The 26,079-nt window shown below is 35.3% G+C and overlaps 1 protein-coding gene across 1 annotated transcript; it reads right to left on the bottom strand.

The window, feature by feature from the left end:
- Positions 1-1,756: 1,756 nt before the first annotated feature.
- On the bottom strand, positions 1,757-25,934 carry LOC106138955 (synaptic vesicular amine transporter). Its single transcript, XM_013340264.2, has 13 exons — positions 25,844-25,934; positions 21,095-21,252; positions 14,418-14,573; positions 13,369-13,501; positions 12,623-12,681; positions 11,824-11,945; positions 10,921-11,065; positions 9,987-10,088; positions 7,116-7,250; positions 6,604-6,695; positions 6,151-6,334; positions 5,072-5,205; positions 1,757-3,922 (listed from the first exon to the last, which is right to left on the bottom strand). The coding sequence occupies exons 2-13, from the start codon at positions 21,225-21,227 to the stop codon at positions 3,857-3,859; spliced, it is 1,461 nt and encodes a 486-aa protein (XP_013195718.1). The 5' UTR covers positions 21,228-21,252; positions 25,844-25,934; the 3' UTR covers positions 1,757-3,856.
- Between the last annotated feature and the right edge of the window lie 145 nt (positions 25,935-26,079).

Consider the following 26,079-nt stretch of genomic DNA (forward strand, 5'->3'; position numbering starts at 1 on the left):
TCACATTTTCCGTTAATTCTTTACTCCTAAAAGTTGCAGCATGATGTTTTATAGCTTAAAGTCTTCCTTGATAAATGGTCTATTCAACGCAAAAAGAATTTTTCAATTCGAACCAGTAGTTCCTGTGATTAGCGCGTTCAAACAAACGAACTCTTCAGCTTTATAATATTAGTATAGATTTAAATTCTACAATATTTAACACTAAAAAAGCTTCAAAATATCACTAAAAACTATCACATTTATTATTTTATTGTAGAGATATTGTGATATTATATGGAGAGGAAAAAATTCCGCTACCTAAAGTATATGAATATATATATGTATGTAATATAAGAGTATGAAATTTAATATAATATATTACAAAAATCATTTTTATTACTAAGATACACTTGCAGCTTTCCGCCATGATGCTATACTAATGTTATAATCTAAAATTACAATCAAGTTATGGAAAAATGTGATAAGTCTACGAGTACATTTGGTTAAGCAGCTACTGTTAAATATTATTTGGAAAGTTAAAAAATAACCAGTTATTAAAATGTTCGTATAAATTAGTTACAAATATTTAATGGGTACTTTTTGTTTTTTTTTTAATAAAAAAATTATGTCTAATATAAATTTATCATTCGTTAAAACGTACATTTTTCTTAAAAAAATATTAGTAACTTTAAGAAATTTTAGTTATTTAGTAAGTATGTTACAACGAAATAATATAATTTAACCGTAATAATAAATAGGACATAAGAAAAACATAACACATTTTATTATTTGCTATCGACAAAGCAGTCACTACTTTTAAGTAAGTATATTTTAATATAAAATGCTACCAAACATGAATGATTATTATAACAAATATTTTAATATGAATATTTTTCTATACTTAACTACGTGACATCTTAATAATGGAAATCTGATTTGAGTATTATATTATACTCACTAAAAACCTTTAAATTTTAGTTAATATATTTTATGACTAAATTGGTAAAAGCCTAATATTTTTTAATTTATTGCTCATTTTATAGTGACAAGTAAATATTAAAAAAAAAAAAATGTATTGATTCAGCCGCAGAAGATATCAATGTTTAGAATAAAGAAAGTTGTTATGATTTTTGCCAATAAAAAAATTCTGTATAGTAAAATTCATACATATTATATTATTCATAAATATGTTAATCATTATAGTATGTTTTATTATATTTAATATACAATTTCTAATTTACTACAATCTAACCTAACACTGGAAGATTATGTGATTATACATATATTTTTTTTCATGTCAAAATGGGTTGTGCGATAGAAATACGATATTTTTTATTATATCATTTAACTACTAATGAGATATAAGTTATTAAAGTTTACGTTTATATTATGTCTTTATTTAAAATTGCATTGCATATATCTTAAAATATTAAAACAATTACTCGTTTTAGGCATTTCGGAATACTTTTCAAACCTACATCTATGCAGCCATACATAGAGAGTTAATAAGTGCGCATTATTATTAAATTAAATACCTGATGGTAAGAATGTCAGTGAAAGATATGAATTATATTTGAAAAAATATTAAAGGTACAAGAGACATAAATAATAATGTTTTAATAAAATTTATTTAAAATTAGTACTTTTATTTCAAATGTGCGTCAGTGTGATTTATTGCAATGTTTAAATATATTTATTTTAAAAAGATATATAGTTTATATCTTATTAAAATTAATTGCAATTTATTAACGTAAGATTTGAATGGTATCCGAATTCACCTATACAAAGAAAATGTTTAATTAAAAAAAAAAATAATATTTGTTAACGACAATAACAGAACACAATAACTAAAATAATAATGTATCAAACCAAATCATTTTGTTCTTTAATACAACAATGTTAATAAAAAAGAAAAATATTTAATTACTAATTTGTAATAATCCAAAAAATTGCAAATAATCTTGACGCTTATAAATCTAACTGTTGGATATACTTTTGTAATATAACATACTTACTACGTTTCTACCAAACATTGAGTATTATTGATTATCTAAGCTTTTGATGAGAATAATGTGCTAACTAAACCTATTATAATCATTCATATTTGATGACATTTTAAAAATGTATTTAATTAAAAACTAGAAAAAATGTTATACTCACTAGAACACCTTTATAATAATAAACAGATAAAATAATGTAAAATGTTGATTCTTTCTATATTGAACTTAACTTAAATTATTATTAATATATTTATAATAAATAAATATTTTAATTTCTTTAGTATGTAACTACCTATTAAAATAAATGACTGAACATTAAATTTCAAAAAACATTGTCAATATTCTGAAAAGTCAATAAATGTAGACTGTACTATTATTTGTACATTTAATGAAATTACAATGAAATATTTACACGCAATAAGATAAGCTCTGAATTATTGAAATATCATCAAATAAAATTCTACAACTTTGGTCCTTTTTCCTGAACTTGTGGTAAATTTACAATGTAAATATAAATGTTTTTAGTTTACAAGTGCGCAATTAACGTGTGATAATAAAATTATTGTCTTATCATTATTGGGTTTTGACATCAATTCGGCATTCCTTTCAAAAGGAAACGTCATTGAAATATATATATTTATTTAATACTAAAATCAAATATATTAAGTTATATTTCAAATAAATTACTAAGTAGGTACTTAGTCAAAAATATAACGTGAAGGCATATTTCTGGTTCAATAAAAAATACTTCTTAAACTAATTATTGTAAACTTATATTTCATCAAAAAAATTACACAACTTACACGTTCATATTATTGTCTACGGCCAAAAAAGTTATATCTAAAAAAAAATTATATATGTATAAAAAAAGAAACAAAACATATTGTCAAAGTCACATCGCAAAATTATATTCATGCAATACAAGCAGTCTTTCAAACACACCATTTAATATTTTCCTAATTAAATAAGTATAATAAGACAATGCAATACAGCGTATAAGGTTTAGAATAATGATATATTAGGTGATTATAATTTATATTATTCGAAACATATTGGATATGTTTTGTATATTAAATATATAAGATTTAAACCCTGACTACGTGGCAATCTGAATTGAATAAGTGAACTTTTTCAATTTATTTATTATACTGTTAAGTTTTGATTCAATTTGCGTACCTATAAATTGTTTATAATTTCAATTAATATGTTATCGTCGATAATAAACAATATGAAAGATATATAAGATAGGTGTTACAATTATAATTTAATCCGTAATCGTCGAATATGCATGAAAAGAGTAATGAGTGTCTGTAAGGATCAAAGCAAGTGGAAATCCATAGTCTCTGCCTACCCCAATGGGAAACAGGCGTGATGGTATGTATGAAACTATTACTAATAAAAAAAAATAAACAAGAATTATAAAAAGAGATATGGATCAAAAGGAGATTTTATTAAAAGCATAATAAATAAGAAAAAGTACACTTATCAATTTGTTTTTACAAAATTTTAGATTTAAAAACTTAAGTTAAAGACAAAAAAATTTAGAAAAGTTGGTCGGATACGCGCACTACACAATTGTAAATATAAATAGATGTTCACAAAATATTTTAGGAGGTACAAGTAAATAAATAGTTATAATTATTTGGGCAATCACTACAGTATATAAACGTTTAAATATATTTGGTCTCTACATAAATATGATTTTATTTCTACACCATTAGCGATAATACAGCGGACAAAATATACATATGTTGGTAGACGTATTTTTTTTATTTCTTATTCTCTAAGCATACCCCATATACATAATCAGGCATTTCCGTTGTCCAAAATAAAAAAAAAGATGGCGGGCTCCTTTTTTGGCGGTATTTTTACTATCTTCACTCCTCTTCTTCGTTTTGATAACTAACATACCTCACAGATGATTTGTCGCTTATAATAAGGCTCTGAAAGTAGAATTTAAAAAAAGTTAGTAATACGGTTGCTAAATGTCGTTAATCTGTATGACAGATTATCAAAAAAATTTATACAGTTTATTTCTATAAAAAAACGCACAGACTAAATCGCTGGGTCTAAAATTTGGCCTTTTATGGCCTTATACCAAAATTCCCGCGGAAACGGGAATTAACGGGACTATTCGTTCTATTCCAGCGATCTCGTTTCCATGAATGTCGTAAAATACGACTAAGGGTATACGCTAATAAACTTGGGATTCTTCTTTTAAACGAAATTTTATCAATAAGCCAAACAGTTGAACTTGGCTCTTTCTACCTCGCAAGGGATATAGACGCGAATATATGTATCTATGTATTCCAGCGATGTAGACAAATGTGACCTTCGGTCTAATGACTTCTGTCTACTCCAACGGACAGTGTGTGTGAATTATTCATTGAGAATAATATTAAATCATGTCAAGGTACACTGGATAGGAAATCACCTCGAATATCGATTACAACAATGTACCGCTATAGTATAAACAGAATAAGATCTTGCTGGTAACTAACTAAAATAAATAATTTCCACAAAAACAAATTTAAAACATAAATAAAGACACATAAATATAAAACCATTTGGTTCCCGGCACCAATAAAAAATTGGAATGGGACCACTCCGTCTCGTTACCATGGATGTCGTAAAAGGCAACTAAGGGATACGCTTATAAACTTGGGATTCTTTTGGGCAACGGGCTAACGCCTGACTTATAAATATTTAGTTTGTTATTTTCTTGTTTTTGGAAATGATTGTATATTTGCTGTAATTTATTGTTAAAGTTATTGTATTATACAGAGTTACCGCCATGTAATAATGACGGTGAATAAATAAATAAATAAAATACGGGACAAATTACACAGATTAAGTTTATATTTATATTAAGTCTCGAAGTAAGTTCGAAACTTGTGTTACGAGATACTTACTCAACGATAGTTACATTTTATAATAAATACTTATATAGATTAACATCCAAGACCCAGGCCAATCAGAGAAAGTTCGTTTCTTATCATGCCCTGGCCGGGATTCGAACCCGGGACCTTCGGTGTCGCAGACAAGCGCGCTACCGCTGCGCCACAGAGGCCGTCAAGATAGGTGATGATTACCTGCTTCTCATCCCTGGCGGGCGGTGACCTTAGGAGCAACAGTAGTGGAGCATACGCGAAGTTCAAGATGGCGATGATGACCAGCATCCATTCGAAGCCTATGCTGTTCACCAGCGTGCCGGAGAAGGCGGGTCCTGGGATCATCGAAATAAATTAACATACATAAATACATATAATTACATCTATTATATCCCTTGGGGGGTAGACAGAGCCAACAGTCTTGAAAAGACTGATAAGCCAAGTTCAGCTGTTTGGCTTGATGATAGAATTGAGATTCAAATAGTGACAGGTTGATAGCCTATCGCCTAAAAGAAGAATCTCAAGTTTATAAGCCTGCCCCATAGTCGCATTTTACGACATCCATGGGACCATCCTAGCAACCTGTCACTATTTAAATCTCAATTCTATCATTAAGCCAAATAGCTGAGCGTGGCCTATCAGTCTTTTCAAGACTGTTGGCTCTGTCTACCCCACAAGGGATATAGACGTAACCATATGTACTATGTATGTACCCAATTTTCGAACGAGAGTTCTCGCAGTTTCTTTATTTTTGTTATGGCAATCAATCTTATTCATAAACTTAATTTGGCCAGTGTTTAGTGGGGCAATGTTTATATGTATGTTACAAACAGCATGACGTTTAAGTTCCCGCCAAAAAGTCGCAACATTAAGTTTCTCAACAGAGGTTGCTTAATTTAATTTCTCTTCTATTTTTAAATTATTTTTAATTTCTGAGAGACGTCCGTAAACGCTCTTAGTAGTTTATGGTGCCCTAGTATTTTAGTTCGTCTTTCCTTATATTTTAGCCACAAAGCAGTCAACGGGGTAGGTTTAATAAAATTCTCAGTGCTAGTATTTCATGGCAGCCTTGTAGTTGCGTTCGCAAGCTGTCGAGCATTTCTATAGCAATTTTGTGGACAACGTTTTTATGACGAAAGCAAGGATAAATTTGATTTTGGATAACATTATGAGATCAATCATGGCTTCAATTTTAAAGATAAAAGATAAAATAATAATATGAAATTTAAGATAAAAGATCATATTATTATTTACTTAAATAAACCGTTAATTATACTCACCGACAGCATATCCCAAACAAAACGCTGTATCGCCAATAGCATAAACGGATCCATAGACTGCAGCGTGGCGGATGTCCACCAGGAAACCCAGTTCCGGCATCATAGAAGAGTCCACCATGCCTATGGCGAAGCCAAGACCAGCGTTGGGGATGATCAGGTGTTCTAGTTTTCGCGCCATGGGGATCTGAACAGTAATATCATTGAAAACCCTTGGATTATATAAGTCTGTTTGTCTGCTAATTCGAAGATAGTTCAAATTCGTTAGTAATAAAACTAATGTAGGTACATAATTCTGAAAATTTTATTCGTTAGCAATAAAACTAATGTAGGTACACAATTCAGAAAATTATCATTGGTAATCGACTCAGTAGGAGTACACAGGTATTAAGATTTTAATAACTTAACCGAGCTTAACCGTCCGACCATTGACACTTTTGAATAATTTCTACTTACCAGAATGAGACATAGTCCAATGATGACCAGACCAGAACAAGCTGCTAGCCACCGACCCATCTTGTGTCCGAGCGGTCCGAAAAGGTTCGTTCCTGTAAATTATAAAGCCTGTTAGTTGTCTTATCCTTTAAAAATCTGACTTATATTCAGATCGTTGTCATAGAAATGTCATATTTGAAACTCTTCTCTGATCCATCATTCCACGCCATCATATTTCATCCTGAGACGTATCTTTGAACTATTTGTCGATTTATAGATTCCTACAAATCCGTCAAAGATGAAAAGTCCAGCCATTCTCTCGATGACTGAAGAATTACGTCGTCAAACTATACGTGGACCTTCGAAGGAAAGTGTTTCAAGTTCATCATAAACAGACCCCGGGCTCCACCGAAACCCAACTAAAACTAACTGTCCTGGTAAAAACCAACTCCTATCGAGGGTCCTGGTTGTAGGAAGACCTTGGGCCTCCACCCAAACTGAACCAGCACTGACGTCATGATGAAGATTCTTACCAATGAGATAGCATATACTGGCCGGGAGGAATGCGACGCCCTGCTGCCACCGCCTGGCTTCCATGGTGTCTGCCATCCAGATAGGAAGGCTTGGCTCCAGCATAGCTATACCCACGTTTGCGAAGGTTATGGCACCTAAAAAATTTTTTGGTTATGACATTGTAGTGACTTTACTCGTATTGAGAAGATAACATTTTAATGGGACACCAAAATAAGAACAATTTTATACATACTTACAATATGTACATGTTTTTAGTTTGTAAATTTAGAATAGTTCTTTTATTATTATTAAATAATTCATATTAGTTTATGTTATTTAATTAAGTTTATTTATATTTTATATATTATAATTAAGTTTATTTATTAGTACAGTTCGGAAATTGTAATAGTCACATTTTATTTAAATAAACTAGCTTCCCCCCGCGACTCCGTCCGCGTGGATGTTGGCCTTCGCGTGGATGGTTTATTTCTCCATTTTGAGTAACTCTGACAATGACATCTTATAAATATCTATTGGACCCAATTACGGCTAGGCCTATAATTATTAAGGAGATATCTCTATTGAGCTACTGCTGTTATGTTCGCGTTCTGTAGTAAGTAGTCCGGTCAATTTAGACCAAAAAATAAGAATGAAGCTACATTAATTTCCATCAAGCTGAAAATGAGTATAATTGTTTAAAACACAATCAAAAGCATTATTTCAAAATTCCCCATGATGCCGGTTTAAGGAGAAAAATTACCCAAGGTCAAAGGTAAAATATGGGTTTTTCACGATTTTCTTCAAAGCGGTAAGTTTTATCGGAAAATTACCTCAGACATAGATTGTAGATCATAAAGTTATCTATAAAAAGGAATCAATATTTTTTTAAAATAAAGCTACCGTTTCTGAGATATAACGATGCAAAAACATCTGTCTCTCTGTTTAATTGTGTACATGGCTTGGGTCGCATACCTGCTTTATCTCAGAATGATCAACACTTGAAATACCGTTAGTCTTTAATAATAGTAGTCCTTGCGGGGATACCTTTGACGGCCATGGACACCACGGCCCCTCATGCCCTAGGAGTGCCGGCCGTTTAGGGCGCCATGCCGCCCTAAATAATATAATCCTCCGTGCTCTTGCCACCATCCATATTCCAGCCGTTCTAGAACCAAACGGTCTAGCTCAGGATGATGCCAAGAGACCGGATGGTATGACTTTGGTACCCTGGAGATTGGGGCGGCCTTTGGTGTGAGATGCTACTTGTGTCGACACACTTGCGCCGTCTCATCTTCAGGTTACTAAATCTAAGGCCGTTCTGCTTCAAATAAGGCAAAAAACCTCAAAAGGCGCAAATATGTAGTTATCGGTAATATCTAGACTTTTGAACCTTTTGGGGTAGAAACTCTGGGACCGGGAGTCCTATCTGCCCATCAGCTTTTCCGACAATTGTCGAAGAAGCTAATTGAGGTATCTCTTGACCGGAGGGCTGGAAATTATCTGGCTCAGAGAATCAGCATTGCCATTCGAATTGGCAATGCTGCCAGCCTTCTGGGCACATTCCAGCATGTTGATGCTATGCAAGGACTGTACAATTTATAAATTAAATTTTAGTTTGTAGTCATCTTTTTTCTTTCTTTTTATAAGTAGTTTTAGTTTTAATTTGATTATTGCATTGAATTTGATAATTGTAATCTCTATTATTGTCCTAAGATGATTTTCTTCACTTAGGGTTATTCTATTTTTTTAAAATAATAAATGCGAAAGTTAGTCTTGAGTGCCACTGCGTAGTGAAAACACGTGTTTATTCTAACCTATTTCAGACTTTTTCAAGTTTAATAATAAAAATGTTAAAAAAAACGCGCTAATAGTACCACTACCTCAGAGGTGGCAAGGAAACGGATGCATATTATGACGCATGCAACTTTTTGCATCGTTATATCTCAGAAACGGTAGCTTTGTTGAAAAAAATTATTGATACCTTTTTTATAGATAACTTTATGATCTACAATTTATGTCTGAGGTAATTTTCCGATTTGAAAAACTTACCGTTTTAAAGAAAATTGCGATACACCCATTTTTTACCTTTGACCGTGAGTAATTTTTTTTCCTTAAACCGGAATCATGGGGAATTTTGAAATAATGCTTTTGATTGTGTTTTAAAAAATTATATTCATTTTCAGATTGATGGGAATTAATGTAGCTATGTAGTACTTTTTTCATAGTAATTAGTAGCGGCCCGCTTGTGCAGCAAACGGTTCAAGCCAAAGCCGACTTTCGGCGCTACAGGTTACGGCGCTAAATCCACTGCGGGTAACGCAACGTGTGTTCGCGGTTCTACAGAACAACGTCTATGGATAAACTGAAAAATTAAGATTTTTTTTCTTCGTATTTTTTCGGGATAAAAAGTATCCTCTTTTACGCCCCGGATAATAAGGTATAATTATACCAAGTTTCATCAAAATCGAACCGTTAGTTTTCACGTGATGCCTGAACATACAGACAGACAGACAAAAATTTTTTTAATCGCATTTTTGTGTTTGGTATCGATCCAGTAACACCCCCTGCTATTTATTTTTTCAATATTTTCAATGTACAGAATTGACCTTTCTATAGATTTATTATATGTATAGATGTAATGGCATGGTGAAGAGCATACATACATATAATAACGTCTTTATCCCTTGTGGGGTAGACAGAGCCAACAGTCTTGAAAATACTGAAAGGCCACGTTCAGATGTATGGCTTAATAATAGTATTGAGATTCAAATAGTAACAGGTAGCTAAACCATTGCCTAAAAGAAATCATCTCAAGTTTAGCTTGCTTAACTAAATCTACTACATATATACCATAATCTACCAGGCTCTCATAACCAACAAAGAGTACTTACCAGCAGCGACAATGATATAGGGATCCATTACTAGGTCTTTCAGCGAAGGTGGCTCCGACTCCTGCCTCACCACGCCAGGTTGTAGAATCATCAGTTGCAACACTGAAATAAAATCATTGCTTTAAAATTATCAAGGGTTAAGTATGGTGACCTCTAAGGAGGGTTTATTGGTATATTCTTTTATTTACAAAAAAAGAGCTGTGTGGTTCCCGGCACCAATAGAAAATAGAATAGGACCACTCCATCTCTTTCCCATGGATGTCGTAAAAGGTGAGTAAGGGATGGGCTTATAAACTTGGGATTCTTCTTTTAGGCGATGCGCTAGCAACCCTCACTATTTGAATCTCAATTCTATCTTTAAGTCAAACAGCTGAAAGTGGCCTATCAGTCTTTTTAAGACTGTTAGCTCTGACTACCCCGCAAGGGATATAGACGTTATTATATGTATGTATGTACAAAAAAAAACCGCATCAAAACGGTTCCAACATCACTTATTTACTTACCCACAGTACGCAGACAAGTTAAGGCCACATTGACAAACATATTATTTTACACGGTCGCATTAAAGAACCTTCCTTTTTGTAGTTGGTTAAAGCCAAATGCCCGAAGCACAACCGTTTTGGTTTGAAAAATTATTTTTGCGTTGAATAAGACCATTTATCGAGGAAGGCTTTAAGGCTATAAAACATCACGCTGCAACTACGTATTAGGAGCGAAGAAATAATGGAAAATGTGAAAAAAAACGGGTGAAATTTTTCATCCTTGAGGGCTTCGAAGATGCCCAAAATAACTGTTCCACGCGGACAAAGTCGCGGGCAGTTTTATATAAAATGCAATATTTCGAGAAGATTATTCCAGTAAACCCGTGAGGAGTTAAGAAATTGGGCTTTAGCCGCGTTCAGTTACCAGGGTATCAGAAACACACGATACTCACGTCCGTCGCCCAAAGCCAACGCCGACAGCATCAAGAACGGCGCGGTTTTGCCGACAAACTCGTACATGAGGCCCCCAAATGGCGGTCCGATAAGCACGCCCAATGCCAGACCCCCAAGAGCAATGCCCATGGCGTTACCACGTTCCTGAAACCGATATAGATTATGCATATGTAGAGGTACATACATACATTCATATAGTCACGTCTATTTCCCTTGCGGAGTAGACAGGGCCAAGTCCTGAAGAGACTGACAGGCCACGTTCAGCTGTTTGGCTCTATGATAGAATTGAGATTCAAATAGTGACAGGTACATACATATGAAGGAATTTTTCTTGTATATGCGATAGACAGAGCTAACAGTCTCGCAAAGGCGGGAAGACCACCAATATATAAAAAACTCTTCGATGGTTCTGATATCTTGGTACAATCGTTCTAGGCCTCGTTCTTTGGCTGGTCTATCTTCTTTGCATTTCTTAGAAAACAACCTAATTCCAGTCCGTTAGTGCACCATCAGATGCGATAATATATACATATATATAATATATAATATATAATATATATATATTATATATATTTATCAAAATCGCGCCAGAGAAAAGAAGAATCTTCTAGATATTTTGAAGTGTACTAGGGTAACAGGGGTACTAACTAGTACTACCTATATCTTTGTTTGATGTGCGCGTGTTATTTACAAAAGACCAACATCGATTTATCTCATTGTCTCTCTTCTTCTTCTTTGCTAAAATAATAGTCTAAAAGAAAGGGATGGGAAGGAGTGCCTGATGTTCTAGAAAAGTGACAGGATAGCATATTCAAGACTTTTTAAATCTATTTTTTCTACCTCGCTCCGTTAAGAGGAGAAAAGAGACAAGTACCAGGGTAACATAGAAAACAAAGAGTTACCTTATCATCAGGGTACCGTTCAGCAAGCATTCCCATTCCGGAGACAGAGGAACACGACGATCCTATACCTTGAAGGGCTCGAGCCACGAAAAGTACTCCATATGACCGTCCAAAAGCAAAAACTGTAGGAAAAATACGTTGAAAATCCTACTAATATTATAAATGCGAAAGTTTTTATGTCAGGATGTCAGTATGGATGTTTGTTACTGATTCACGGAAAAACTGCTGAACCGATTACGATGAAATTTGGTATGTAGGTAGCTGAAGACCCAGAATAACATATAGGCTTACTTTTTATCCCGGAGTTCCTGCGGGATTGATAGGGTTTCCATGTGGACGAAGTCGCGGGCGGCCTCTAGTATAAAATTCTAGCGACCCGTCCCGAGCCCTCAACCTTCCTAAGAAAACCCTTTTTCCAATATTTCAAGCAGGAACAAAATTCGTCCACAACTTTTCGAGATGAGCGCATATACATACATACATGCGTCACGTCTATAACCCTTGTGGGGTAAACAAAGCCAACAGTCCTGAAAAGACTGATAAGCCATTTTTGCTTAACGATAGAATTGAGATTCAAATAGTGACAGGTTGCTAGCCCATCGCCTAAAAGAAGAATCCCAAGTTTATAAGCCTATCCCTTAGACGCCTTTTACAACATCCATTAGACATTATATGGAGTGTTTCTATTCTAAAATGCCCGATATCACACGGCATTTCTTTCAACTATAAGGTATATTTGGCACTTTGACTCTAATATAAATTTGTTATAGTAGAAAAATGTAGTTAGTAGATTACTTACTGAGAGTAGAAAGGAACATCAGAATGAATCCAGTGAACATTGGAATGCTGTAGCCGATTCTGTTGGAGGAAATTTGTTATTTAATTCCATTACTATTACCATGCCGAGAGTTCAGGGCTGGGAGAAACTTGGATCACCTGCCGTTGACTGCCTTGGAAGCGGCAGTAAACTTAGTTTTAAGTTATTTATTTGACGTCAACCAATGTTGTGAAACCAAAAGTTTTGACAATTAGTAAGCGATATGAAGTATCCTATAATAAAGAATAAAAATTTTGAATATTTGAATTTTTTTTTTGTATCTTTAAGCCAATTACTACAGGTAATTAGAACTATATTTATATGGACAGACAGACATTCTCGCCTGTAAATTGTAAGTTGGTAAGAAGTTTGCCTGACTGAAAACAAATGCTGTTTTATGTGAAAAAGACCATAGGTCTATCTTTGCTTGGGCCCATTGCCACTTTATTCATACCATTTAAAGATCACACGTGGCTACATACAATCACGTCTTTCTCCTTTACGGGGCAGTCAGAGATCTTGAACAAAATTGAATGCCAAGCTGTTATGGTTCAATGATGGAATTGAGTTTCAGAATAGTGTAGGTCAGCGGCAAAGAAGAATCCCAAGTTTACAAGCTATTTCATTAAATTGACTTTTACAATTTGCATGGGAAGTGAAGCAGCCGACGGTAGAGTTTGCGATTGAAGTACCAGGACACCAGAAAATTATAGAAGTTCAGGACTTACTTATGGGTGAGGGGTCCGACGAAGGGGTTAGCTAGTAACTGTACGATGGCTTTGCTCGCGAACATGACGCCAACAGCGACTGTCTCCTGGATGAGTTCCTTGTGGCGGTATTCCTTCTCAGCTGTTATGTTGACTGTGTAAGAAAAATATAATTTTGTATGATTTCAGACAAGTTTTTATCAATTCATCAATTCCAGAAGCAATCTAGAGTTGGATGATTAGGGTGGAGGAGGTAGAGGTTTTATGTAATGCACCTTTTATGCATTACGATCAGAATTTCTGAGCGAGAGAGGCCAATAGTTTTGGTAAAGAAGATTAAGCATCTTATCTTCTTTGCGATATCTACATTATTATCTTTCTATCTTTCTTCTTTTTACCAGGCGACATAAATACCCAGAAGGAATATGTCCCTCCGATATAAATAAAAATGTAGAAGACTCCGGAAATGAACGTTTTCATCTCTCTTCTTTGTTTGTACCTGGGCAACATAAATATATAAGAGCACTCACCACGCGTCGATTATTTTTTTATATTTCTTTCCAAGACAGAGCCCGGTAGTGTGCGTGGAATGGATATTTTCCTGTAGTACCAGGCAATCATAAACATTGATGAGATGTCACCGTGTGTGTGACGATTACATTACAGACTTAATTTTTAATTTTCTTTTTGACGTGACAACGTCTTATAATTCGATTGAGCCGGCTGCACGCACGAAAAAACATGACACATGCGGCGTTACCTCGCTCTGAGGCGTTCCATGTAAGGCTTGAAGTGCAAGTGAGAGCGCGGAACAAGCGACAAAGAGGCACAATCGGCCTTCCCGTTCGGCAGCGTATACATACCTCCTTCTCTATGTACATACAAATCTATAAAACGATAAAACAAATTAAATTAAAATTTTCTTTTGAAAAATGCTACCATTCCTAATTATTTTCTTAAGACGTTGTCACGTTGAACTATCGTCAGAAACCAATTTACAGACAACTAATTTTTTTTACATTCTCCGCCCATAGCTACCAGGCATACATAAGTATCAAAGAGGCGCTCACCATGCGTCACGTTCTCGACCACTAGTGTTGTGTTGCGTTCCAGGCAGGGGCAATATGGCGTCGGCGGCGGCGGGGTGGTCGTGATCTCGTCCAGGGACAGGGAGAGGGGGGCGTCGGGGTGCCGGATGTCGTACAGGAACTCCGGGATGATTGGCACTGAACAAAGATATATTTATTTAAACATAATCATAATGCCGTGTGGTTCCCGGCACCAATACAAAAAAGAATAGGACCACTCCATCTCTTTCCCGTGGATGTCGTAAAAGGTGACTAAGGGATAGGCTTACAAACTTGGGATTCTTTTTTAGGCTATGGTCTAGCAACCTGTCACTATTTGAATCTCAATTCTATCATTAAGCCAAATAGCTGAATGTGGCCATTCAGTCTTTTCAAGACTGTTGGCTCTGTCTACCCCGTAAGAGATATAGACGTGACCATATGTATGTATGTATGTGTTCAATATAATTTGTATTGTGCGACCTTTTTTCTATTTCATTCAGAATGTGTCATAACTGGCCAGTTACAAAAAAGAAAAAGAAAATGTTTAAGTGTGCATTTGATTGTAAAAATACAATGAATAATATCTAGTACAAATCAAATTGTTTTAAACATCATCAATAAGTTCAGCGGTTTATTACAGTGCATATTTAAAGTTAAACCAAAGTGCAGTTTTACTTCATCCCAAGAGCATCCCCAGATTATTTCCATATCTAAGTTTTACTTTTAAAGAGTGCTTTACCGTCTTTAACAGTATGTATAATCATAATCATTTATTCCTTGAATATGGTTACAATATACATAAATACATAGGTCTTAAAATCATAGATATTCAATTACAGTTTCTGTTTTTTAACACATAATCTACCTTTGAAGGCGTCGGAATTATGTACATATATTTAAAATAAGCAGCGTATATATAAATTATAGATGTTTATTACTGTTACCATCTAACCACCGACTTAGGGCCTTGATTCTTAATAGTAGCTAGATAAAACCCAAATATGTATATTGTTATCAATGTCATTAAATTCTTCCGTCAAGGAGGCCAAACAGTTGAACGTGGCCTATCAGTTGACTGACTGTTCGCTCTGTCTACCCCGCAAGGGATATAGACGTGATTATATGTATGTGTTCAGTATGTATGTAATTAATTAAAACATTTTTTTTAACAACTCATCATTCGCCTACGATATCGTAGCCGTCGTAGAGGATCGTAGCACGCTACGATTTTTCTACGTCGGTAGATGTACGCTACGGCGTAGCTGATAAAACAACTTGCTACGCGGTTTCATAGTATTAGGACTAATCCACCGGCGAGCTAGCATGAAGAGTTATGAATTTGGATACAGCGATAGAAGTATGCAAGAACCGTGGCTAGTGGAAAGAGGATCTCTGTCTACCCCTCCATAAAAGAGGAATGATCTATGAAACACTCACTAACCAATTACATATTTACATACATACATATATCCACGTCCATATCCCTTGCGGGGTCGACAGAGCCTTGGATAGACTGATAGGCTGCGTTTAGCTGTTTGGAATTATGATGGAATCGAGATTCAAGTAGTGACTGGTTGCTAGACTATCACCTACAACAAGAATTCCAAGTTTAAAAGCGTATCCCTAAGTCGCCTTTTACAACATCCATGGGAAAGAGATGGATTGGTCCTATTCTTCTTTTTTTATTGGGGCCGAAAACCACACATTATTACAAATTTATCCCTTAAATCCCTTGCTCAGCAGCTTTAGACTTACCTATGTTATGTAGATAAAAATATAACGACATTTTACCTTTAAGAATTCGCAAAAAACTAAAAAAATAATAATCAATCTTATTTATTCACTAATTTATTTACACAGAAAACATCGAGACTGATAAACACAAGAAACAAAATTACAAAGGTTCTGCTTATTTCAAAAGAAATCTCTTCCCGGGTCACGATTATTCTACTCACCCAGAAGGGGTTAATCACGTGACCTAACAGGTCATTAAAAACATCTAGGTCACCTCGAATCCTAAGTCATTACCTCCCACTTGCAAGTCGGTTAAATACGGAAGCGAGCCAATTTCCCCGGAGCTAGATCAAAGCGAAATTCACTTAGCTCCTTCGTCAAAGGCGCCGGTAGTGATGCGGCAGTGTTTAAATTAATTTTATCGATATTTTAAAATCCGATATCCTAACATTATGATTATGAATTAATAAGAAGATTTTTCACAATTAATTTGTATCCCCCATTTTTTTCCATGAATGTCGTAGAAATCTAATCTTGGGATTTTATAAGCCTTTCTGTTAGCCGTTTACTATGATGAAACATTATTTCCTTGAATTCATTCTTTTGAAGTTCTAGTTACTTAATATGATATGTCAAAAATTAATTTAATTTCTATTCCGCGGCTTTAAAAGCATAAATGTATAGCAAGGATTAGCAAATCAAAAACCTGTTTTGTGTATTAGTGTTCGTGGTTTTAATTAGATTAGCAGATATAGAATTAAAATAATGAAATGTTCAAGTGAAGTATTTTAGATTATAATATACCTAGTCTATTTTAAGGTTTAATCGTAATTTTATCGATATCGACAAAATGTCTTGACGTCACTACACTACCTTCAGCAAGGACTGTTCGCGTTAAAATCACATTGGATGTAGTTTCGCGTCTCTTAGCGACTGCGGCGGCGACGTAACAAAGTTTGTCAAAGTTTTGAAAATACAGTTAACAGAAAATTAATTAAACCATTCATACGATTAGTCTGTTTCAACAGCCATAACCAATACAGAGACTAGATACTTCTTTCCACTTGCCGCGATCTCTGCATACTTCCTTCGCTTCATCCACATTCATAACTCTCTTCATGCAAGCTCGGCGGTTTCATGTACTCTTGACCTGACCTTTTTGCATGGCGTTCCCGTTTTGACCAAGGTACGTTCGTCTAGGCCTTCCCCTACGCAATATTATTAAACATGCTGTGCCTGCGATTTAGTCCACGTGGAATAGTTATTTTGGGCATTATTGAAGGATAAATAATATTCCCCGTTTTTTTCACATATTCCATTATTTCTTTGCTCCTTATAGTTGTAGCGTGCTGTTACTCGTATATTGCCTAAAGCCTTCCCCGATAAATGGTCTATTCAACGCAAAAAGAACTTATCAATTGGAACCGGTAGTTTCTGAGATTAGCGCGTTCACACAAACATACAGACTCTTCAGCTTTATAATATTATTATGGACTAGCCGTGCCCGCGACTTCGTCCGCGTGAAATAGTTATTTTGAATAGAGAAGATATAATTTTATAGAGAAGCCGTTGGCACGTACTATGTTTTCATATCAGCTAGGAAGCTTTTACTAGGTAAATGTGCATTTTCTCTTAATCGAAGATAAAAAAAATTTAAATGTATTTGGGCATCGCAAATCAACATTCGATATTTGAAAATTGAACAGACATTGGCGGCCACTCGAGCGCGCGTGTGGATGACAGCTCATTTGCGAATAGTGGTGGGAACGTACTCGAATCGAACAATTGATTGAATCGGGTTTTTATCGATTCTGACGTGTCGGTAATAATGTTTTTTTTTTTAAAATTAATAACCAGCTTTTGCTTAAAGTAGTTTAATATAGTTTTTTCCGTCTGTCTGCCAAATATCATCGAAATCGGTATAGCAGTTTTTTTAAATTTTTAAATTTTTCCTATTCAAGATAGCTCGTGGTTTCACTAATTAGAAATTAAAAGGAAAATAGAAAAGGAAATGCTTAATGATTATGTCATGTTGTTAGGATGAATAAAAGCAAGTATCTAATCAAATCTAAGAGTTAAAACTTCACATGGAAAGGGGAGGCCTAGGCGAACATACCTTGATCATATCGGGAACATTCTGAGCAAAAGACAGGTCAAAGGCCCTAAACTGACGCACTTACATAAAAATATTGACGCTTTTACTTCAAACACATTTTTTCACTTGCCACGATCCGTGCATACTTATTTTGCTTCTTCCACATTCATCAATCTTTTCATGCAGGTTCATCTGTTAAACATGCTCCTTAAATACTTTAAGATGTCATTATTTCACGCTACAGATCATTAGCTCAATGACGCAACAAGTCCATAAATTAATAAAGTCATCGGGGCGAAACAGCCATTTTGTTTCCGTCGCGCCCGCATGCTCGCTCGACTGCAAAGATAACGTTTGATATGAAGATGTTCTATATTTATGGAGTCTTGGTACTTTGTGGTCAAACCACCCCCCGTTACCCCTTCCCTTTTTCATTAACGTAGATATATGAAAAAGGTAAAATGGTGGCTTAATTAATGTTTTTACAATTCCATTCGCGTTAAACAAAAATTTCCGTGAATCAAGTTCCCGTAGAAATTACCAAAAAAAAGGAACTTTGTTCTTTTTCAACTAAGTATACATTTTTGTTATAAATTTCATCAATCAGTTCCTGTGGTTTCGTGGTTTAACTTTAAAAAGTGACACAAACAGACTTTTATTGCATTATATTGGGATTAGGATATCGTATATTTAAAAAATACTGCGTCCCTCTCTTTAATTTTGAAAAAGCGCAAGAGAAAAATAAAAAAAAATACAGTTCCCGAGGTACATACTCACTTTGTATATTTTCCATATTATGTAAAACTAGCTGTGCCCGCGACTACATCCGCATGGAATAGTTATTTTGGGCATCATTAAAGTCCTCGTGGGTGAATAATTTCTCTGTTTTTTTTTTCACTTTTTTCATTATTTCTTCGCTCCTAATAGTTGAAGCGTGATTAATATACCCTAAAGACTTCCTCGATAAATGGTCTATTCAAAACAAAAAGAATTCTTCAATTCGAACTTTTTTTTCCTGAGTTAGCGCATTCAAACAAACAACTCGTTTTATAATATTAGTATAAATAAACGAGAAAGTTTTAAACAGCTATTGTGAAACATTGTTACATGAATGTTCAGACGTTTTTATTACAAGTCCGTCCAATAATCCTTTGTACCTCGGCTTCCTTTTAACTTTGGTCAAAGGTTAGGGGTTATTACAACAGGTACCAGGAATTCATAAACAATGCGAAAGTGCTGGAAGTTTAAAAGGGATGCTTTTAATTCTTTTTTCGAAATTTTCGCCCAAATTTAGATGGAACGTACTTTCTGGTCTGGTGTTTAAAATTAATTATTTATTCGAATTTTATTTTAAAATAAAATGACGTACCATGTGTTAATAGTTAAAAATAGACCTATAAATATTTTTAAAAAAAGCAACTATCAATTTTTGACTTCAATACAACTTTTATTTAAATCTTCTACTTATCTAAATGCCTTTGATTAAAACGACTTCGACGTGTACCTTAACTACCTAAGCACATTGATCTAAATCAACTCACTAGCACGGAATAGGAGTGTGTTTTCGATATAGGCAGCTACAATATAAACAGTTAAGTATATATAAATTACTAGATTTTAACCGCATATATTTATATTTATTTAAGCGTCTTTTGCGAAGGGTAGGCAGAATTTACTTATACTACTATTCAGTCTAGCAGTACACTAAAAGTGCTTTTCCCTTAGTTGCTTTTCACGACACGGGTAATTATGAAGATGTCTTGTTTATAAAAACCTTTTCACGGCGTTACTCTCCGGTACAGCTTCACCTCTAAAGGGGAGCTTAGGGAACATACATACATACATATAATCACGTCTATATCCCTTGCGGGGTAGACAGAGCTAACAGTCTTGAAAAGACTGATAGGCCACATTGAGCTATTTGGCTTAATGTTAGATCTTAGGGAACACCTTTCTAAATAAACTCTATAGGGTAATATTCCTAAAAGCATAATTTTTCTCTCACCTACAATACACAAAGTCTCCCTACATTCAAGATGGCGGCCAATAAGACGAGTGCCTCATCTGTAATTCATTAGATCTTTGATTTTTCACGCACCGACGGAGTTCAGTATCGATTCGGTACTAGGAGGACAGACAATCAACTCGCATTACCAGAGACGGCCATATGTAACCACGAAGTTACTCACAGATTTTTACCCGCTTATTAAAAGTATCAAAATTAAAAAACGAATAAATTGTTGTTAACTTGTCAGGAATTTGAAAACTGGGCTTACTTAATCTTCAACAGAAGTGTTCATCCCACTTCTGATACAAATAAGGTGTATTTGCGCTAAATGTTATATGTATATAAAATTCTCGTGTCACAATGTTCGTTCCTGTACTCCTCCGAAACGGCTTGCCCGATTCTCATGAAATTTTGTGAGCATATTCAGTAGGTCTGAGAATCGGCCAACATCTATTTTTCATACCCCTTACTGATAAGGGTTGACCATCCTTAACATTTTTTTTAACTAGAAATTACTTAAAAGTTATTTATATGGCAAAACAACGTTTGCCGGGACAGCTAGTATAATTATAATTAAGACAACCATATTCAAGGACAAATTATTGTGATTAAAAAATAATCCCGTCTTTCCTTAACGGGGAAGACACAAACTCGGTCGATTGTGACAAAACTCGGTGACGATTAGCTAATAAAATGCCTTAACGATGGAATCTTTTATTACACAACCCGCAAGTTTGAGCGCCGCTGTCTCGTAACAAACAATATTAGTTGCATGGGTAGCTGTACCATTCATATATAAGATCAAGTACCAGGGCACCATAAGCATCTAAGAGTACTCACCGACGGTCGTGAGAAGCATGTTGTCCAGTAGAAGAGCTATGGCTACGATGACCAGCACCAACTTCCTGGACTCCCGGCACGCGTCGATCTTGGCGCGCCAGCTGCTGCCGAAGCCGTCGCTCGCCACGCCCATGGTGGAAGAAGGGGTTTGAGGGTACCTGCGAAAAAAAGAGTAAAAATATAATTTTCTATTGACTTACAATTTTTTGTAATGGTGCCGTGTGGTTCCCGGACCACAATAGGACCACTCCATCTCTTTCCCACGGATGTCGTAAAAGGCGACTAAGGGATAGGCTTATAAACTTGGGATTCCTCTTTTAGGCGATGGGCTAGCAACCTGTCACTATTTGAATCTCAATTCTATCACTAAGCCAAACAGCTGAGCGTGGCCTATCAGTCTTTTCAATACTGGTGCCTCTGTCTACCCCGCTAGGGATATATACGTGATCATATGTATGTATATGTATACTATTGACTTACAAATTAGTTATTGATATTAATTAGAAGAAGGTCATGTTACAAAAAGAGCCTTAAATATGGAAATGAAAGGTTTAAGAAATAGGTGAAGACCGAAAAAGAGATGGACGGAAGGCGTAAAGGACAGTAGGAGTAGAAAGGGAGCGTGTGAAGTGGAGTGGAGAGTGGAGTGGAGAGTGACCAGGGAGATAGCAAGTGACAGAAGTAATTGGAAAAAACTAACATACTCGTACTGTGCCGACCCCACGTAGAAAGTAGGAAAAGGTTACGACAAAGATTGACTTATAAATTATCGCACCGTCTAACCACCTGGGCCTACAGGAAGAGAAATTAACGGGATTTATCTGTTTCCTAAAATAAAAGCCTTCGAATAGAAGTATTATGAAGCACTAGCGACCCAACCCGGCTTCGTACCATTTATGATAAATTTCATACAAACTTTCACCCCCCACTTAAGTAAGATAGGGGTCGCTATTTGAAAAAAAAAATCTCATTCTTAAACGTCTTCAAAAATAGTTGTTCATGTCAAGGTGGGATTTTAACCTGTGCCTTATCACTACGCATTTCAAGTATACTAGGCAATCATAGATAACAAAGAAGTTAACATAGGGAATCGTTCCTCTTTTATCCCACTCAGAATAATCGTTAAGATTAGTATAAGTACCGTCTACAGGGAAATCAGGTATCGTTTAATCGGCTAAGCAATCAGGGATTTCAACATAAAATGCGAAGATACATTATTTCAGTTCAGCTCTTTTTAACCTACTTCGATAAAGATTTTTATCCGAAACGTCCGAAAGTTGCCGTGTGGTTCGCGGCACCATTAGAAAAAAGGATAGGACCACTCCATCTCGTTCCCATGGATGTCGTAAAAGGCGACTAAGGGATAGGCTTATAAATTTGGGATTCTTCTTTTAGGCGATGGGCTAGCAACCAGTCACTATTTGAATCTCAATTCTATCATTAAGCAAAACAGCTGAACGAGGCCTATCAGTATTTTTAAGACTGTTGGCTCTGTCTACGCCACAAGGGATATGTATATGTATATACGTATGTATGTATGTACGTTCGAAATTTGCAGGTCGCCATTTTTTCAATATTGCTGTTGGGCTTTTCCCGAATATATTTAATCTTTCTTTCTATCTCTTCGACACTGATATACCTGATGAGACATATTAAAAGCTCGTGAATAACCACTTATTCGATATTGATGAAACTAAGGCTCTATAACAAGGCAAAATAATAAAAAAAACTCTTTGAACTGAAATTGCTAAGTAAACCACAGGCTCAACATTAAATTCCTATTGACATTCGAAAACGGAACGAAGTTGGAAGTCCTCGTTAGCGCTCGCGCTCATTTCCGACGGCCATTTTGAATTTCGAGCGCCATTGTCAGCTGTCATTTTTATTTTTAATTGAGGCAATATTTTTTACATTCAGCCAGATCTTTTGTGATTCCTAAATGATAATATCTCCCTTTTCATGAGCAAAATTCGCCAATTTTAAAGCCAAAGTCACATCCTGGATTGTCCTGTTTCGTAGTTTCTGTCTGTCTGTATGTCCGTATGTCACAGCCATTTTATTGGAGCTTAAGTAAAGAAACATTAATAGACGTGGTTATATGTATGTATGAACATATGTATATGCCGTGTGGTTCCCGGCACCAATAGAAAAAAAGAATAGGGCCACTCCATCTCTTTCCCATGGGTGTCGTACAAGGCAAATAAGGGAAAAGCTTATAAACTTGGGATTCTACTCTTAGGCGATGGGCTAGCAACCTGTCACTATTTGAATCTCAATTAAATCTTAAAGCCAAATAGCTGAACGTGGCCTATCAGTTTTTTCAAGACTGTCAGCTCTGTCTACCCCGCATGGGATATAGACGTGATTATATGTATGTACGTATGTTAAATAAGGCTTACACATGTTCATAAACTTCTCGTGTGGTCATTATTGACCACGATTCACACAGAATTAGCAACCTGATCATAATCATACAATCAACAAATAAAATGGCCAAGTCAAGATCAACGTCTTTGTTACAAGGAAGCATGAAGGAGGAAGTATCACTTAGCAGATGTCGTGCTAATCCTGTTTTATGTGACTAGGATTGCAGAAATGCGCAAAAGATGAAATTAATCTCGTCGGGGTTTGAAAAGTGAAACATTTCTTGTATTTATAAAAAAAAATATGTACCTAAGGAACAGATTAAATATATAGGCCTCCAATGCCATAGAACTTGCTTGTTTTTTTTTCTCTAAACTGGTACGGATAAAAGGATAATCACTTTAAATTATGTATTCACACAGATATTTTTTTTGATGTGCCGTGTGGTTCCATTAAAAAAAAGACCACTTCATTTCTTTCCCATGGTTTTTGTAAAAGGCGACTAAGGGATAGGCTCATCAACTTGAGATTCTTCATTTAAGCGATCGGCTAGCAACCTGTCGCTATTTTAATCTCAATTCTATCATTAAACCAAACAGCTGAACGTGGCCTATCAGCCTTCCAGTCTTCTGGCTTTGTCTACCCCGCAAGGGATCGACGTGATTATATATCATTTCAAAAACAAGTAAGTTCTTAATTCATTTATCTATTTGCGCCAAAAGTAATCAATTATTTTTGCATTTTTGGGCATCACATTTTTTAAGTCAGTTAAAAGAAATAAATATTTTAACAAATAATTATTAAATTTTTATTTGTTTTTTAAGTACATAATATACGATGTATTTATATAGATTCTCTAGCTTTTACCCGCAACTTCACCCGCGCGAATTTAGCGCCACCTACAAAATGCCGTGTGGTTCCCGGCACCAATGAAAAAAGAATAGGACCACTCCATCTCTTTCCCATGGATGTCGTAAAAGGCGACTAAGGGATAGGCTTACAAAATTGGGATTCTTTTTTTAGGCGATGGGCTAGCTACCTGTCACTATTTTAATCTCATTTCTATCATAAAGCCAAATAGCTGAACGTGGCCATTCAGTCTTTTCAAGACTGTTGGCTCTGTCTACCCCGCAAGGGATATAGACGTGGCAATAAGTATGTATGTATGTACAAAGTAAATACATAGGTTTTTCGCAAATCCCACGGGAACTATATTAAAATCAACAATATTCTCTATAACAATACTTATACGAATTATCAACAACTAGAGGTCGCCCGCGACTTCGTCCGCATGGAAACCCTATCAATCCCGCGGGAACTCTGGGATAAAAAGTAGCCTATGTGTTATTCTGGGTCTTCAGCTACCTACATACCAAATTTCATGGTAATCGGTTCAGTAGTTTTTGCGTGAAAGAGTAACAAACATCCATACAAACTTTCGCCTTTATAATAGTAGTAGGATATGCGCTGTCACTCGAGTATACTCGCCGACATTCGATTTTCCATCACCACTTTCAAATCCCACAATTTTTAAACGGCTCAACCGATTTTGATCGAACATGTCTGAGAAGACACGCAAGTAAATCATCGTTAATAAAAAAAAAAACTAAATTGAAATAGCTTCGTCCGTTTGTGAGCTATGACGACACAGACAGCAGACACGTCAAACCTTTAACACACCTCTTTTTCCGTCGGGGTTTAAAAGAGATGGTCCTTTTCTTAAATGCACACGACTTAAATAATATTTAATATATACATCATTCTCATTATTCTTCGTCTTCACGGGGTGGACAGAGTCAAAATTCATATCACGAATCAAAGGTCACCGTTAAAAATGGCTTAATGCTGGAATATAAGTATATTCTAAGACCGGTTATAGATTCAGGACGAATCAGTGTAAAGCCTTTCCTTTGATTGACTTTTTAAAAACAAACATATGGTCACGTCCCTATCCCTTGCGGGGTAGACAGAGGCTACAACCTAGAAAAGACTGATAGAGACCACGTTCAGCTGTTTAGCATTGAGATTCAATATAGAAGATTGACTTTTTCAACACATCAATAATTTTTTAATACATACATACATATCTACATATGGTCACATCTATATCCTTGCGGGGTAGACAGAGCCAACAGTCTTGAAGATTGAATGGCCACGTTCAGCTATTTGGCTTAATGATAGAATTGAGATTCAAATAGTGACAGGTTGCTAGCCCATCGCCTAAAAAAAGAATCCCAGGTTTGTAAGCCTATCCCTTAGTCGCCTTTTACGACATCCATGGGAAAGAGATGGAGTGGTCCTATTCTTTTTTGTATTGGTGCCGGGAACCACAGGGCTCCTTTTTTAAAAATTTGATTTAAATAGATATTTAAAAAGAATACTTACTCTTAAATACTAATCTTCACGACGGTCTCCGTCCATCTTCAATAGAAAAAATAATTAAAAAAATATTCTCTGACTTTCAAATAAAAGAACGTGACACCGCCGCGGAGTCGACAAGCCAACTGCGTTCGAATTTCAAAATTCGAAGTCTGACTTCAAACGTCCAGAATAGCTTGATCTCTGATATAAACGCTGTTCTCCCCTTAGTTCGCTATTTGAATGACACCAAGGGGGTCGAG

Source organism: Amyelois transitella, chromosome 31 (assembly GCF_032362555.1).
Source record: "Amyelois transitella isolate CPQ chromosome 31, ilAmyTran1.1, whole genome shotgun sequence".
Lineage (NCBI taxonomy): Eukaryota > Metazoa > Arthropoda > Insecta > Lepidoptera > Pyralidae > Amyelois > Amyelois transitella.

Excerpts from the sequence above, each read along its gene's own strand:
- LOC106138955 (XM_013340264.2), bottom strand. The coding sequence starts at position 21,227 with ATGGGCGTGGCGAGCGACGGCTTCGGCAGCAGCTGGCGCGCCAAGATC. Across the intron at positions 11,946-12,622 it reads GATGTTCCTTTCTACTCTCA|TTTTTGCTTTTGGACGGTCA; the intron begins GTAAGTAATCTA and ends TTTTTCCTACAG. Across the intron at positions 7,251-9,986 it reads CTATATCATTGTCGCTGCTG|GTGCCATAACCTTCGCAAAC; the intron begins GTAAGTACTCTT and ends AAAATTTTTTAG.